Source organism: Pleurodeles waltl, chromosome 3_1 (genome assembly GCF_031143425.1).
Source record: "Pleurodeles waltl isolate 20211129_DDA chromosome 3_1, aPleWal1.hap1.20221129, whole genome shotgun sequence".
Taxonomy (NCBI): domain Eukaryota; kingdom Metazoa; phylum Chordata; class Amphibia; order Caudata; family Salamandridae; genus Pleurodeles; species Pleurodeles waltl.
The window spans coordinates 1,545,608,569-1,545,622,241 of NC_090440.1; the positions used below are offsets into that span (position 1 = coordinate 1,545,608,569).

General features: G+C 45.3%; 1 protein-coding gene across 3 annotated transcripts in view; it reads right to left on the reverse strand.

The window, feature by feature from the left end:
• Nucleotides 1–13,673, reverse strand: part of PTPRU (protein tyrosine phosphatase receptor type U) — a 765,217-nt gene that overhangs the window by 276,359 nt on the left and 475,185 nt on the right. For all 3 annotated transcript variants that reach the window (XM_069225125.1, XM_069225127.1, XM_069225126.1), the window contains exon 9: nucleotides 6,349–6,458. In XM_069225125.1, coding sequence (XP_069081226.1) covers nucleotides 6,349–6,458 — 110 coding nt within the window. The remainder of the gene's footprint in view (nucleotides 1–6,348; nucleotides 6,459–13,673) is intronic.

Here is a 13,673-nt window from a genome sequence, read left to right on the forward strand (position 1 = left end):
GAACAGCCGCCGTGAGCCCAGGGAGTGGTCTCTTGGGCCTCCCCCACACAGGAGCAGAAGAGTCGCCACTAAGGAGTCGGAACCAGGGCCTGGCTGCTAGTGAAGCCTCTGGGCTTGTGGTTCACTGGAAAGGGATCCGTTGCTATCCCAAGGCTAGCGAGGGGCCAATCTCCCAGAGAGTAGGAGGCATACAGTAACAGTGATGGAGCAGGCTGGGACCACCACAGACTGCCGGTTAGTGGACTATATCCCAGTGATGGGTAGCCTTGAGGGGTCACAAATACGTTGATTGCCGTAGCTGCAAGTTAGGATGCCCTCTGGGTCTAAAATTATCATAGGGGTGATTTTAACATGGCAATGGCTCCACACATCAACTATTTAAATGCCCCATGGGCTGACTCTGAAAAGAAGACCCACCGAGCAGACTGGGCATAGAGTCTAGGGCTCTGCGAAATTTGGCGCCTTTGGCATCCTCAGGAGGCACACCTCACACATACCTCAGTGGCCCCAAAATGTGGTCACACCTAGATTACTTTTTTATTCCTGCCACTTATCACAGTCGCATATGCACTACCGAGTGGGATCCCAAACCACTCACCTGTACTGTTATAACTTGGGGATTCCGACCATTGTCACAGGCTGATATGGTGATTGGAGGCTTAGAGAAGTGATCCACCACTTATCAATTGAGTTAAATAAACAAAGGAACAGTGGATTCGTCTGACACCTAATAGGGGGGCACCAAGGCATGTATTTGAGGAATGGCAAGACGCACTTCAGAGCTAATGGCTGACAATTGACGCAGCAGTGGCGGACCCTCGAATCAAGTATTGTAAACTAATAGTGGGTGGGCAGTCGAGGTGAAATCAAAGAACGCCAACTAGCAATTGATATGCTGGCTTTGCAACAGCTCTGCCTTAATGAGGCACAAAAATGGTGGACCTCTGTGCAGAGTAGGGTGTATGAATGAGGTGATGAGTGCAGTAAACGTATATTGGCTAGCTATGAGCGGAGCTGAGGCAAGGGTGATTTCATGGGTGACTGACCCAAATGGTCGTAGGAAGGTAGGAGCACGGGTGAGAGCGAATGCCTTTGCAGATTATTATGCCACACTATATGACCGAAGGGAGGGGCCCGCCAGGAAGTCACTGACTTCACTCATCAGGGACCTGCCTCTTCAGCATCTGTTGGTACAAGGCAGAAGGGACCTTGACCAACCCCAAACGGCAGAGGAACTCAGACCTCCTTCTCAGACATAAAGACAGGCAAAATTTTGTTTATAAAAATAATGCAATCTGTGAGAGTCCTCCAAAGGGGGGTAAACCTCTGCTGTGGTGCTGTGTATTTCTGCTGTGATGCTTCAACTACAGAAATTGCCATATAAACCAGACAAAGGCCGACTGGCATATAGAAAATTAGGGAATTTCACACTTGCATGTGCTCTTCAAAGGCCGATAGGGCTGGGGCCAGAGTCAGCAGGCATGACTCTAACCCTGCCCCCACCACTACACTGCCCCACTCACAGGCATAACACAAGCTCCCCTGTGGTGAAACGGGGGGGGGAGGTGGGGGTAGGGGGAAATAGGGGGTCAACCCTTGAGGGGCCTCCAAGCCTTTAAGAGAAGCTCATCTCAATTTTTGTGAGATATGGGAGACTCAGGGGCCCCTTTTCACATTCTTTAATGGGGCCCTATCATTTTACGTTTCCTCACTGGTCCCACTAGGAAACCTTCATATCTGGCCTAAAATATTTGAATGTGTTCATCGCAAGTCACAAATACACAATATCATTGACTTAGAAAGAAATACTACTATCTTAAAAAGGTTTTGAACAAATACTTGGAGATGTTGGTCTCACCTTCGGTGAAGTCCAGACAAATTACTGGGAACAGCTCTGTGATTTACTGAATAAAAGTCAAGACTGCATCCAAAAGTGATAACCTGTACCCTGTATGCCACAGAACCCACCTCCTGAGAACACTCACCCTGAACAGCTACCATGTGTTAGTAGGAGTATGCAGGGCTTTTTTTGTTGGCAAAATGCATTCGTTTATCAGCATTTGCGAAATTTTCCGGTTTACCTTCACACATTCAACGTTTTCTTGCCTTGCACAGTAATTTTCACTGCATTGCAAATTAATGTTCACTGTAATCAAACCCAGCCAAGATTTAAATTGGAGGCAGACATTTTCACTACAGGTTTATTTTTTTCAGAGCTCTTCCGTGAACAACCCCAAATATATATGTGAATTGTTTTTTTCCAAGCTGACCTTATGCGACTTAAACTGTGTAAAGCGTACAATTTTGCAACTTAGTAGACCCCATAAATCAAGGAAATGAAGAATCCCGGCTTTACCTCTGGCAGTGAGTAGACTTTTGCGGCTCTGCAACACAGGCACTATGACAAGGCCTGCAATGAACGACCTGTCCTTTCTTTGTTTTTAAATCTCAGGAGCTCCTGACAATCTTTTCTATGGCTATTTGTTGACATTCAAAAGCAGGAATATGTAGGTGCATCTGAAAGCCTCCTCCATAAAGTCACAATCACATTTTAAATCCGGCACGTGTAGGGTGCAGCGGTCCTATTCGTCAGGAATATAGCTTATGACATGAATATTGGATCAGGAGAGCTGCTACTGAGTAGGGTTGCCACATGGCTGTTTTTCTGGTGGCACACTGCTATGTTAATGTCCGGCTGGTACAAAAATAAGCAACATTTCTTCAAGTCAGTATTTTTAGCCCATATCTGTACATACTCAAACACCAAACATAAATATAAAGCACTTTTAAATATGTTTTAGGGCTGTGTTTATAATATCCGACTAATGATGAAATTAAACAAAGGCAGAAAAGTCATGTTACAAAGAGAGATTTTGTGAAAGTCCTCTTTAGGATCATGCCCAGGTCTTTGCAGACTCTAAAAACAACAACAAATGTCCAGTATGTTTCTCTTGGAAAGGTGGCAACCCTATTCGTGGTAAAGGTTTTAAATTTAAAGAAATCTCAGCACTTGCTAAATTCCCAAAGGTTTAGGGTAGACAAAAACAGAGAAGGGACACAAAGTCAAAAATAATTTGGTACGTGTTCTGTGTTAACTGAAAAGCATTTGTCTGACCTTGTGAACTGACGCCAGGCTTTCTAATGTAACACCATGCAAGCTCCCCTTCGCACCCTGCAAGATGTCAGAATTATCAATGCATTTCCTAATTACCCGATTGGTTAAAATGAACAGACATCCTGCCCTAGGCTCCGCCTTCTAACACTGTGCAGCACATTAGCCGAGCTGTAATGGGATGTGCTACTGCCCCCGACTCGAGGGGGAAATCATGAGGCAAGTAAGCTCATCCAATCAGGAAACAGACTTGTGATTTTTGGAATAATGATTAGCTGCTGGCCTACTAAATTTCGGTTTGGCAATCCTGTTGTGCGAGATGAATGTAGCAGTTCACACTTCCTGAACCCAACAAGCCACAATAATCTGATGCAAATCCGGGGCGAGCTGCGTCGCTCTGTTCAAAACCTGCCACTAGCCATGATTCATAATGAAGAGAAAAGCAAGAGGGGGCGGAGGTGATCAAAAGCGACCGCCGCCATAAATCAAATGGGTGAATGGGGAGATGGGGGCTGGCATCCGAGCTGCCACAGATTTTAATTGGAAACGTGTTGGAACAACAGAGGCAACGAAAAGAGAGCGGAAATGCCAGCGGCAGAGCTGGTAAAGTGGCATATCCAGGGTACTGCCAGGGCTTTGAGGAGCCTTTAAGTGGTATCCCAGGGTTCATGAGTGTCACCTACAGAGAGAAACAACCACAGCCCTCATTTGCATGTCATTTCCATCCTGCATGCTCAGCAGGCTGCACCTTAATGCGGGCGGAGAGGGCGAAGGCGCAGTGAGGGGCGCGGAACTTATTCTTGTTGATGAAAGGATATGCTGACAGACAGGTGAGACATGGGAGGGGGTTCTGTACCTGGGGGATTGGTCTAGGTGACATGTCAATCCATCATAATGTGTGAAGGGTTCAGTTTAGACAGCATGGAGGAGTAGGACGGTGAAGGGAGATGGGGGTGCCTGCAACAGATTCATTAATACATTTTCTTGAGAGATGGCATAGGGGCACTGTTGCAGCACATCTTTTCACAGTGGTGTGAAGGGGAAAAGGATAGCCATGTTGACAGTGAGACCCCCAGCAGGAGCAGGAAACCGCTTTTCATGGATGACCTCTCTCCAACTACTTGGTGCCTAGAGAGGGACAATTGCTGGATCGCAGCTGCTGGAGCTGGGATACCTGAGTAGAGGACAGTAACCCCCCCTACCCTCCTCCGTGGGGGTGAAAGAAAAAAGGACCCATTCTCGGAAAAGAGGGATGAGAGACTGCTAATCTCTCTGTTTTTCCAAGTGGGAGGGGTGTCAAAGACATTTCTACGTCGTTTAAGGGACAATGAGGGCTGGTTCCAGGGGAATACTAGACTATACTGCTGACTAGTGTCACACCAATGGAATGCGATGAATTGTCTCTGCAAGGGAAAAAGCTTGCCCCCGTCCTGGCAAAAGGAATATCACAAATTGATGAGAAAGAAAAGCCCTTGCACAGTGCTTAATTTGAGTCAGTGGTTTCCGGTGCTCGGTCAACACCGGCTTTATGACAGTCTGCCACATGGTGGCACCATTTAAAGATGAGCAGAACAACAGTTGTTGACTCATTCAAGCTACATTAAAAACAACTGATACCTACTACCCTAGCCATTCTTATAGCTTTGGGGGCCTGGAATAGCCTGAATTATCACACTTCGAGGAGTGTGATGGTTAGTTGTGGTGGTAGGTACTATCGTTAGCAGCATTGCAGTGGCAATGTGTGGTGCAAGCTACAGTGCCCTGACACTTATTTCTTTCTTTCTTTATTTTTAACAAAATATGCACTGGAGTAGCACCAGGAAAGGGGTAATTAGTAAGTAGAAAGGAATGTGTACAGTAAAATGGTGGTATGGGGGACGGCAAGACTACCTGAAGGTACATATTGCTGTTGATATTGAGTTGGGGGTTGGATGAGGTCTTCGGTGGATGAGGGTTCAGTGGAGTGAGGCTTTGTTGGGCAAGAGTGGCTGCAGACCCTGGAAGAAGATCCCTATAACATGGGCTAAAGTTGAAACTGTGGCCTGATGTGTTCTATGGCAATAACCCTATGAGCCGATGTGCCTCAAAGGAGCTCAGCAGAGACATTTTTAGAGCACCCTGAAGAAAAAGCACAGTGAAGAGTGATCAGTTTCTGAGCCAGGAGACAGGAAGGAAGAGTATGGGGAATATTCTTCCAGACCATTCCTTGACATGCCACATGTATCTCCTTGTCCATACACAAAACCAAACGTGTACCAAGTCAGAACTTATACAATAAAATGGGGCTAATATGTGGAAGAGGGAACTAACGTAGCAAAGAATTGAGGAACAGTAGTAAGAACAAGAAGGGGATGATGGGGTGAGAATTTAAACAGGCAGCTGCAGCCCTTCAAACTTTACTTTATTTATCCCAAGTACAGGCCACACCAATTACAAAGTTATACAGTGGAATGTCAGAACATGTGTCTGCAGCTGTTGTCTCCCTAGGAGAGAACACAAACGTATCTAGGTGGATGCTGCAATGGAAGATATTGTGCAGCGTCGCCACCGCAGTATGATTCAATAATCAGTGAACCATCCACTAAGGCTGAAACCCATTTTGTTAGCACTGGACAAATACAACCACAGTGCTGCCTCTTCTCCACGCTAAAAGCAACAAGTACCGGCGAGGAGTGGGATGGAAAACAGTAGAAGAAGCACGTTTATGTTTTTCTTAAGCTTATGAGCAGGCAGCGCTTTGGAATAAGTGCAATATCCTCTGAAAGCATGATAGCAATTTTGTAATGTATGAGGCGGGCAGCAACTGCCAAATAACTGGATCCTAGGATCGCACAATTGATCCACGTGTTGCTTCTGTATCCATATGGATTCTGTCCTCTGCGGGGCTTCTAAAGTTGGATCCCACAAGAAAAGGTTGGAGGAGCTCCATTGAACTTAAGAAAATTCCTCTGCCATAAACCGCAGCAATTGGACTGCCAGATTTTGCTATAGATTTTGGGCTAACATGTTTGCTACTACCCTTACTTAAGATATAACCAATTTGTACACAGACAATTTGGTCTGTAATTGTTTGGAATGTGAACAAAGCTAAAATGTCTTACCCAAGACTACCCAAGGTGGTTAAGAGGGGATTAAAAATCAGGTCTCTTGTTTACAAAAGTTACTATATAACCAAAAGAGCCCCTCGCCTTGACAGTATAGAAGTAGTCATTTCCCGCCTAACCCTTGTCTTTTACCTCATACTGTGTGATGAGTCCATTGGGCTCTACCGGCTCTTCCCACTTCAGGAATATCATGTCCTCCAGCGGCGTAAAGGTAAGCGACTCTGAAGCGATACCACCTGGAACTGGGAAAAAGAAGCAAGCACAAGGTGACCGCCCATCGAAAAATTAAGGTTCAACTCTCTAGCACCAAGTAGCGGCAGTATCATTTATTGTACAGACTGACACAGCATTTTCATTCATGATACCAACAATCAACACCACGCCGACTTACACCTACCACAAACGTATTTCCATCTGCACTACTTCCCATTTATGGGAAATGAACACTGCAAGTCTGGATTGCACAGCGCATATTTAAAAACCTGACTGTCAAACTTTATGCATTGCATTTTCTAATTAGCCTTCAAAACCTCTGCTGTGGTTAAAAGCAATATGTTAATTTATTTATGATCCTACCTCTTCATTGTTTGTCTAAGATGTCCACAGAAAATCATCATCATCCTTTAACATGCTAAAGTGTTATTTGAGTGTGATGGTTAAAGGCATTTATATGAATTTTTAATGTTTGCACATAATTACCACATAGTTTGATTTTATGGTATTTTGTCAGTGCATTTATTTGCATTTTTGCAATATGTCGCCATTTGAGAATCCTTAGTGCTTTGGGGAACCTTATTGCGGTATCCACAATTTTAATTCATATTTTACAATTACCAAAACTATTTGGTTCATTATGTATTATTTTTTTTTGATTGAAGGGCTTTGTGCCTCACAACTTGCTTTGCAATTCGCAAAACGTTTTGACTGGTTTGCGAATCACAAAACGTATGTACATCTGGCCCATAATTGTTTGTATAGACTGCCAAAATCCTAGCTGTACATAAATATTACGCTATAGTGGCATTTTAATTCTGTTTGTGAAATCCCTAATTTTGTTTTACGAGAAATTCATGCATTGTTTGATTTTATAGATACAGAGCACAGCCACATAAATGTCCCTCAAGGGCACAAAATCTCAATGGGTACCTACCAGTAAAAAACTTTGACTTAAGGCAGTGGTTACCAACCTTTTGATTTCTGTGGACCCCCACTTTAACATTAATGGAACCCAGGGCCCCCCACTGAACCATCATTGGAATCCGGGGACCCCCGTTTGAGTCATTACTGGAAGCTGGGGACCTAATTTGTCAATATTTGTTAATATTGTTTAATTTTCTAAACAGCCGCGAACCACCTGAGAAAGCTTCACAGACCCCCAGGAGTCCCCGGACCACAGGTTGGGAACCACTGACTTAAGGCTTTTACCACTGTGTAAGTTTGCTATACAATGCAGCACGTGCAAATTTCGAAAAACTAGGAGAAATTGTAACATCTCTCCTTGATACGACTGCTTCGAGAAGAAGTCATATTTTGAGGAAATCCAAATCTACCAATGTTTTTAGATAGGAATTTATTTGTGTCATAGTCCATGGATGGTTGCTTGGGAACTCCTGAACACCATCCCATGGAATGCCCCCTTGATGCCAAGTAAGGCAAAGCAAGGCATACTATTCAGCGCAAGTCCTGATTTGCATTGGATAGTAAATTCCACTATAACACTTTGTGCTGGGTTTACGTCACAAACCAGATGCAAAGCATTACTAAGTCTGGGCTCAGGTACATCTGGGGACAGACAGGACCGACTGAAGCTCCTTTGCATTACAGTCCAGATCATGGATAATAAAGGCCAACCAAAGTTGCAAATCCTGAAAAGGGTTTCTACCGCTCTTCTACCTCCTGCTGCCTCTGAGTAATCCTCAAAGTGCTCTTGTAGCACCAGGGCACTTCCTCGTGGTGAACTTCACATATTAATTGACAAAGGAGTCATGTGATGGTTTTCATCTTGGTTAGGGACAGGCTCCTCCCTTCTCTGGGTTGGTCTTTTCCAATAGGCCACTGAAACAGGCTTGTCCCAAGCCTCCAAGGAGCAACAGCTATCGGGCTACGTCTGATAAATCATGTTGCAGTGTGTGCTGGTGCAGCAGGATCTTCTGAAGTCAAGATGAAAATAAAACGCTTGGCCCAGAGGACCCATGCTTATCTTGGTTTGAAGACAATGGGAAGAAGACGAGCCAGCCAAAGTCCAGACCTACTTTTTAAGTCAAAATCGTCCTTCAATCACGAGGAAGTCAGTGTTGTTTCTTTGCCCTGTCCTTCCCCAGCTTTTCTGGAGTCAGGCAGAATTCAGGCTTGTCAGAACTGGCCAAGTGTTTAGGATTCCTGCCATGCGTGAGTCACAATGCTCTAGTTGCCAGGCAACGACCGACCTAAACAACAAAGAAAGAGTGGGCTTGAGTGAAGAACAGAGGGACAGGTTGTTCGGGAAAGAGACAGCGTTGGTCCCCAGCCATCCACAGTGATACAGGATCATACAAGGGGGCATTAAACAAAGGGCAGAGTGTATTTAGTGCACAATGTGCCACTGGTAATGCATTTCAACTTTCCAAATGTTTCCATTGTAGATTTTTATTTTCTTTGTAGTGGAAGAGACTGCATGGGTCGTAGAGTGAGTTCATGTCCACTTTGTGCGACAGCATCCTTCAGAAGAAACCACCATCTTGTGTGACTCCCACATAGGCACCTGCACCACAGCACATGAAACACACAAATATTTTTTTTAAAAAGGCAAGAATCAGGGCTGGACGGCTGGGCTTTGTATTCCACCAGGCAATTTCTTGATGGGCTGGAGCCTTTGGAGGCAGGTTTTGAAAGCCTGGGACCCCTTCTGATGCCTTTGCCACTTTCCTGAGCTTCCCAAAGTTAAATGCAGGGATTGCTCAATTGAGAGAAAGAGAGGGAGTGGAGCGGTAAAGAGAAAGTAATCAGAGGGGAAGAAGAGAGAGAGGAGAAAGGAAGGATGGAAAGAGAATTTGTGCAAGATGACAAAAGGAGCAGGGTTAATTTGAGCGTTTTTGGCAGACCTGCTTTTGGTTTATGAGTGCAGCCCTTGTAAGAACCCTGGTTATGGAGGACAGATAGGATTTTTGAAGACAGGGCAAGTAGAAAGCTTTAACATCAGGTGAGTGGGAATGAGCTGTCTACCTAAAAAACCACAATCACTTGCCACCAATCACCACATAGCATGGTCTCAGGGGGTGGTAACCAAATTCAACAGAGGGTAAGCAAACCGTTTCAGCTGAGCCTCCCACTGTCTTATCGAGAACCTTATTTAAAATAGTGAATTAGCAGGTTGTTGTGTCTACTGTGGAGAAAAATGTAAGGCAGGCTAGACACATGCACAGAGCTGTGCGGCACAGAATGTTTATGTCATGCTTGGGACCTCTGTCCCCCAAAACCACAAAAACATTTCCAGTTGCAAGACTAAGGGGGTCATTCCGACCCCGGCGGGCGCCGCCCACCGGGCGGAAACCGCCCAAACACTGCACCGCGGTCAAATGACCGCGGCGGTGATCACAACTTTCCCACTGGGCCGGCGGGCGATCTCAAGCAGATCGCCCGCCGGCCCAGCGGGAAAGCCCCAGCAAAGATGAAGCCGGCTCCGAATGGAGCCGGCGGATTTGCTGGGGTGCGACGGGTGCAGTGGCACCCGTCGCGATTTTCAGTGTCTGCTTTGCAGACATTGAAAATCTTAATGGGGCCCTGTTAGGGGGCCCCTGCAGTGCCCATGCCAGTGGCATGGGCACTGCAGGGGCCCCCAGGGGCCCCACGACACCCGTTCCCGCCAGCCTCTTCCTGGCGGTGTAAACCGCCAGGAACAGGCTGGCGGGAAGGGGGTCGGAATCCCCATGGCGGCGCTGCATGCAGCGCCGCCATGGAGGATTCCCTGGGGCAGGGGAAAACCGGCGGGAAACCGCTGGTTCCCCTTTTCTGACCGCGGCTTTATCGCCGCGGTCAGAATTGCCCCGGAAGCACCGCCAGCCTGTTGGCGGTGCTTCCTCTGCCCTCTGCCCTGGCGGTTACAAACCGCCAGGGTCAGAATGAGGGCCTAAGTGCTACATCATTTTCATTAACATACAATTTCTCACACTAGACAAACGGTCAATAATGGGGCCCCCCAGAGGGTTGCATGTCACCAAATCCACGGTGTAAATGTCGCCATACAAAAATATCACATCTACTGTATCACTGGGTAAGTATATCACAACTCTTCTTATCTTCATACCCACTTACACAAGGCTTACTATATGATGTGGAGGTTGGGTTGATTTAGTAGTTGCAATATATTTGCCACATAATATAGTGACCCTGTACCCGTCTCAGAACGCTTCGTCTCCCTTCACACCACACCACCCTCTCCCAATACACAAACAGGCCTCCTTATTAGCATTTGAATCTTTAGTAAAGTTAGAGCACAATACATTGGGGATCGAGACCGTGGATAGGTGAGGAAAGATGGAGAGAGCAAAACTGCCAACTAAAAAGCAACTAAAAACCAATCCACCTATGCAGAGGGGGCTACGAGAAGCACCTAAGAAGCACATTTGAATCTCACCCCCCTCCAAACCCCTTTCCAAAAAATAAAAATAAAAACTTGCTGAGTCTGGTGCAGGTGTCCTCATGTGTTTTCACACCCCTTAATGGACATCGAGTGTTCAAAACCTCGAAGGACAAGCTAGATTTCTAGCTCGTCTTCCCTTCCACCATGTGACATTGGCTCCACACTGGGTGACTGTGTGAAAGAATCTGATATTGTGGGATACAGTGGCACCGTCTGGGTTGACAAGTTTGGGGGTGATTGCCTACAATGAAAAGGCCCTAAATTATGAGGCAGCCAGCCGGAGGCATTGGTCAAGCTATTTCTGGATGCTTTTCTCATGCCTTTGTTCTATCTCAGGCCTTTAAAGCTTCCTCTTACAGTTTTGTTTCTAGCACCTCCCACCCTTGAAAGAAGGCCTTCACTGGATGACCACAATTTCCCCCGAGATCTCTCTGTTCCATGGTTCTGCTCCCGCGTACTAAAGCCCTTAACTCTAGAATCCTTTGGCCTTCCTCATTACAGCACAGTTGCAGTGGGGTTGCTGCAGGTTTGATGGGGATTAACTAGGCGCTGTCTGCTATGCATAGATTTCTTGCGCTAGATTTATTAGCAGAATCTGACACCCTATTCCAGATGAGGCAGACAGATATGAATGCAGGTGGCCTCTGGAAACAGATATAGTACCCCAGATTAGGACTCCAAAGATGTACAGAAAAATTGACATGTGGCCTCGAGAATTTGCCATTATACTCCAGATGTGGACTCGTGAATTGGAGATCATGCCTCAGGGGTGGAAAACCAAATTCAACACAATACTCCAGTTCTGGGCTTCAGAACGAGGTGCAATACCTCAACATGTGCTTTCAGGAAATAGATACAATTATCCAGATAGGTCTTCCTGAACTGGACACAATAGCCCAGCAAAACCCAACAAGATGCTTCACACCTGAGCTGTGTCTATGGTATAATAGGCAGATCCTTATAAGTGACTGACATTGCCCCAGCCCTCCTTGCTTTTTGGAAGTACTGTCCTTGAGAACAAATGTAAATTTCCTTCAAACCCATTCAGTCTCTATGTCCTTTTAATCCATTGTCTCTTACAAAACAAGATGCAACACAATCTCATACATTGCATCAAGTCAATTTACCTGGCTAGCGAAACTGCGTGCAATGTAATCCACATTGGTTAGGCTATGGACAACCAATGGACGACCCAGCAAAATGAAAATCTACAAGTTAGTCCATCACACAATACACTACAAAGACAGTTAGCAGGATCAAACTCCTGTAACTTCCACATTAATCAACAATGACGGTTTGTAAAGTAGACACCTAACACCCCTCTACCAACCCAGCAAAGTGAAAACCAGACTTAACAGGTCGATGTCAATCATAGAACCATATGAAATTGGCACACAGATGAAGAAGACACTTCATTGCCATACTGAAAGTACCATGCTACATGTAATATGCTGATCACATAACAATAAGGAGGCATGCTTCATGCTACTGCCTTTCTGAGCAGGCCCTACTCCCCCAAACTCCCAACAAAATCACAAGTGATGTGTAGACCCAAAATACCATCTGAAGCTCAAAGGAGGGCAAGCACCTTTGGGGGCTGGCCTGTAAAGATGATATCCCGCCCACAAAACAATACAAGAGAATCTGTGTCCTCGGAAGTAGAAACTTATTAACAGTGTAGTCCTGGTGAAAATTTAAATCGGCGACTGCAATCAGTTGGTGGCGCTATTGTTTTTAATTGTCTAACGAACAGTAAGGAAACGTTTCAGTAACATCTAGCAACCAGCTGTTTGTGTCAACTGGTTCCAGGAGAAGGTTTATGTAATCAGTGGAATCCCATTCGTTTTCTTCCTCTGGACATTTGGGAGTCAGTACCCAAAACCATACACCACCGGAAAGTGCTTAATTTGTAAATAAAAAGGTGCCGGTGCTCTAAACCCTTCTCAAACACGTGGCTGCTGTAATTAAATGCGTGGACACGGAATACTCAGGAAGCGTAACCCTGAAGCCATCTCAGGGCTCTTTAATTAATGTAATGCCACTCCCTGCCCCTTCAGCTCACTCTTGCAGCTTTCTACTTTCTCTATTTGTGACGCTTTTTCGTTTTTCCCCTTCATCCGTCTTTCCCATATGTGTCTTTTGCTCGCAGCAAATGCTTGCGGCAGAAGAATAATCCCCGGCCCGCAAAAATAAATGCCGGTGCTCAGCACCGGAAACAACAAACACAAATTAAGCACTGCCACCGGATTAAGAGGAACACGTTGCAACTGGACAACCGGAATTTGCACCTGCGTTATGTCTGTGCTGAAGAAAAGCCTCTTTCAGCCAAGTGCAGAGCTCAGTAGGTGTGCACGTCAAGAATGAGACAATTTTTTTTAGGGCAACTGGGAGACAGATCACTTTTTACAGATGTACCCAGAAAAAAAGTAGTGTGTGTAGATTTACATTTAAAAATCATTACAATTCTTTATTTTTCGTCAGGGGGGTGAATATTTTGTTCAAAACAAATCATTTTCCCAAATAGGTAAAAGTGAATAGATCAAAGTCATTGTGAAAGTTCACTTGTTTTCAAACTACATTTTTTTTAATTCCCTGCTGATCCCATCAGGTGCAGCTGCTCCATGCTTGAAATATTTGTAATGACATTCACAGGAAATGACATTCACAGGAAATGAAGCTTTGCAAAAATGTTGAAACATCTGACATAGCAACAGATACAGTGTTTTCAAAGAAAATAAAGAATGCAATGTGCTTTGCAGGGTTTCATTTGTGCAAAGTTGCGAAGATTGCCGGTTCGCAACTCCCTACTTTGCCAGCTTGTCATTTTAAACACTGCTAG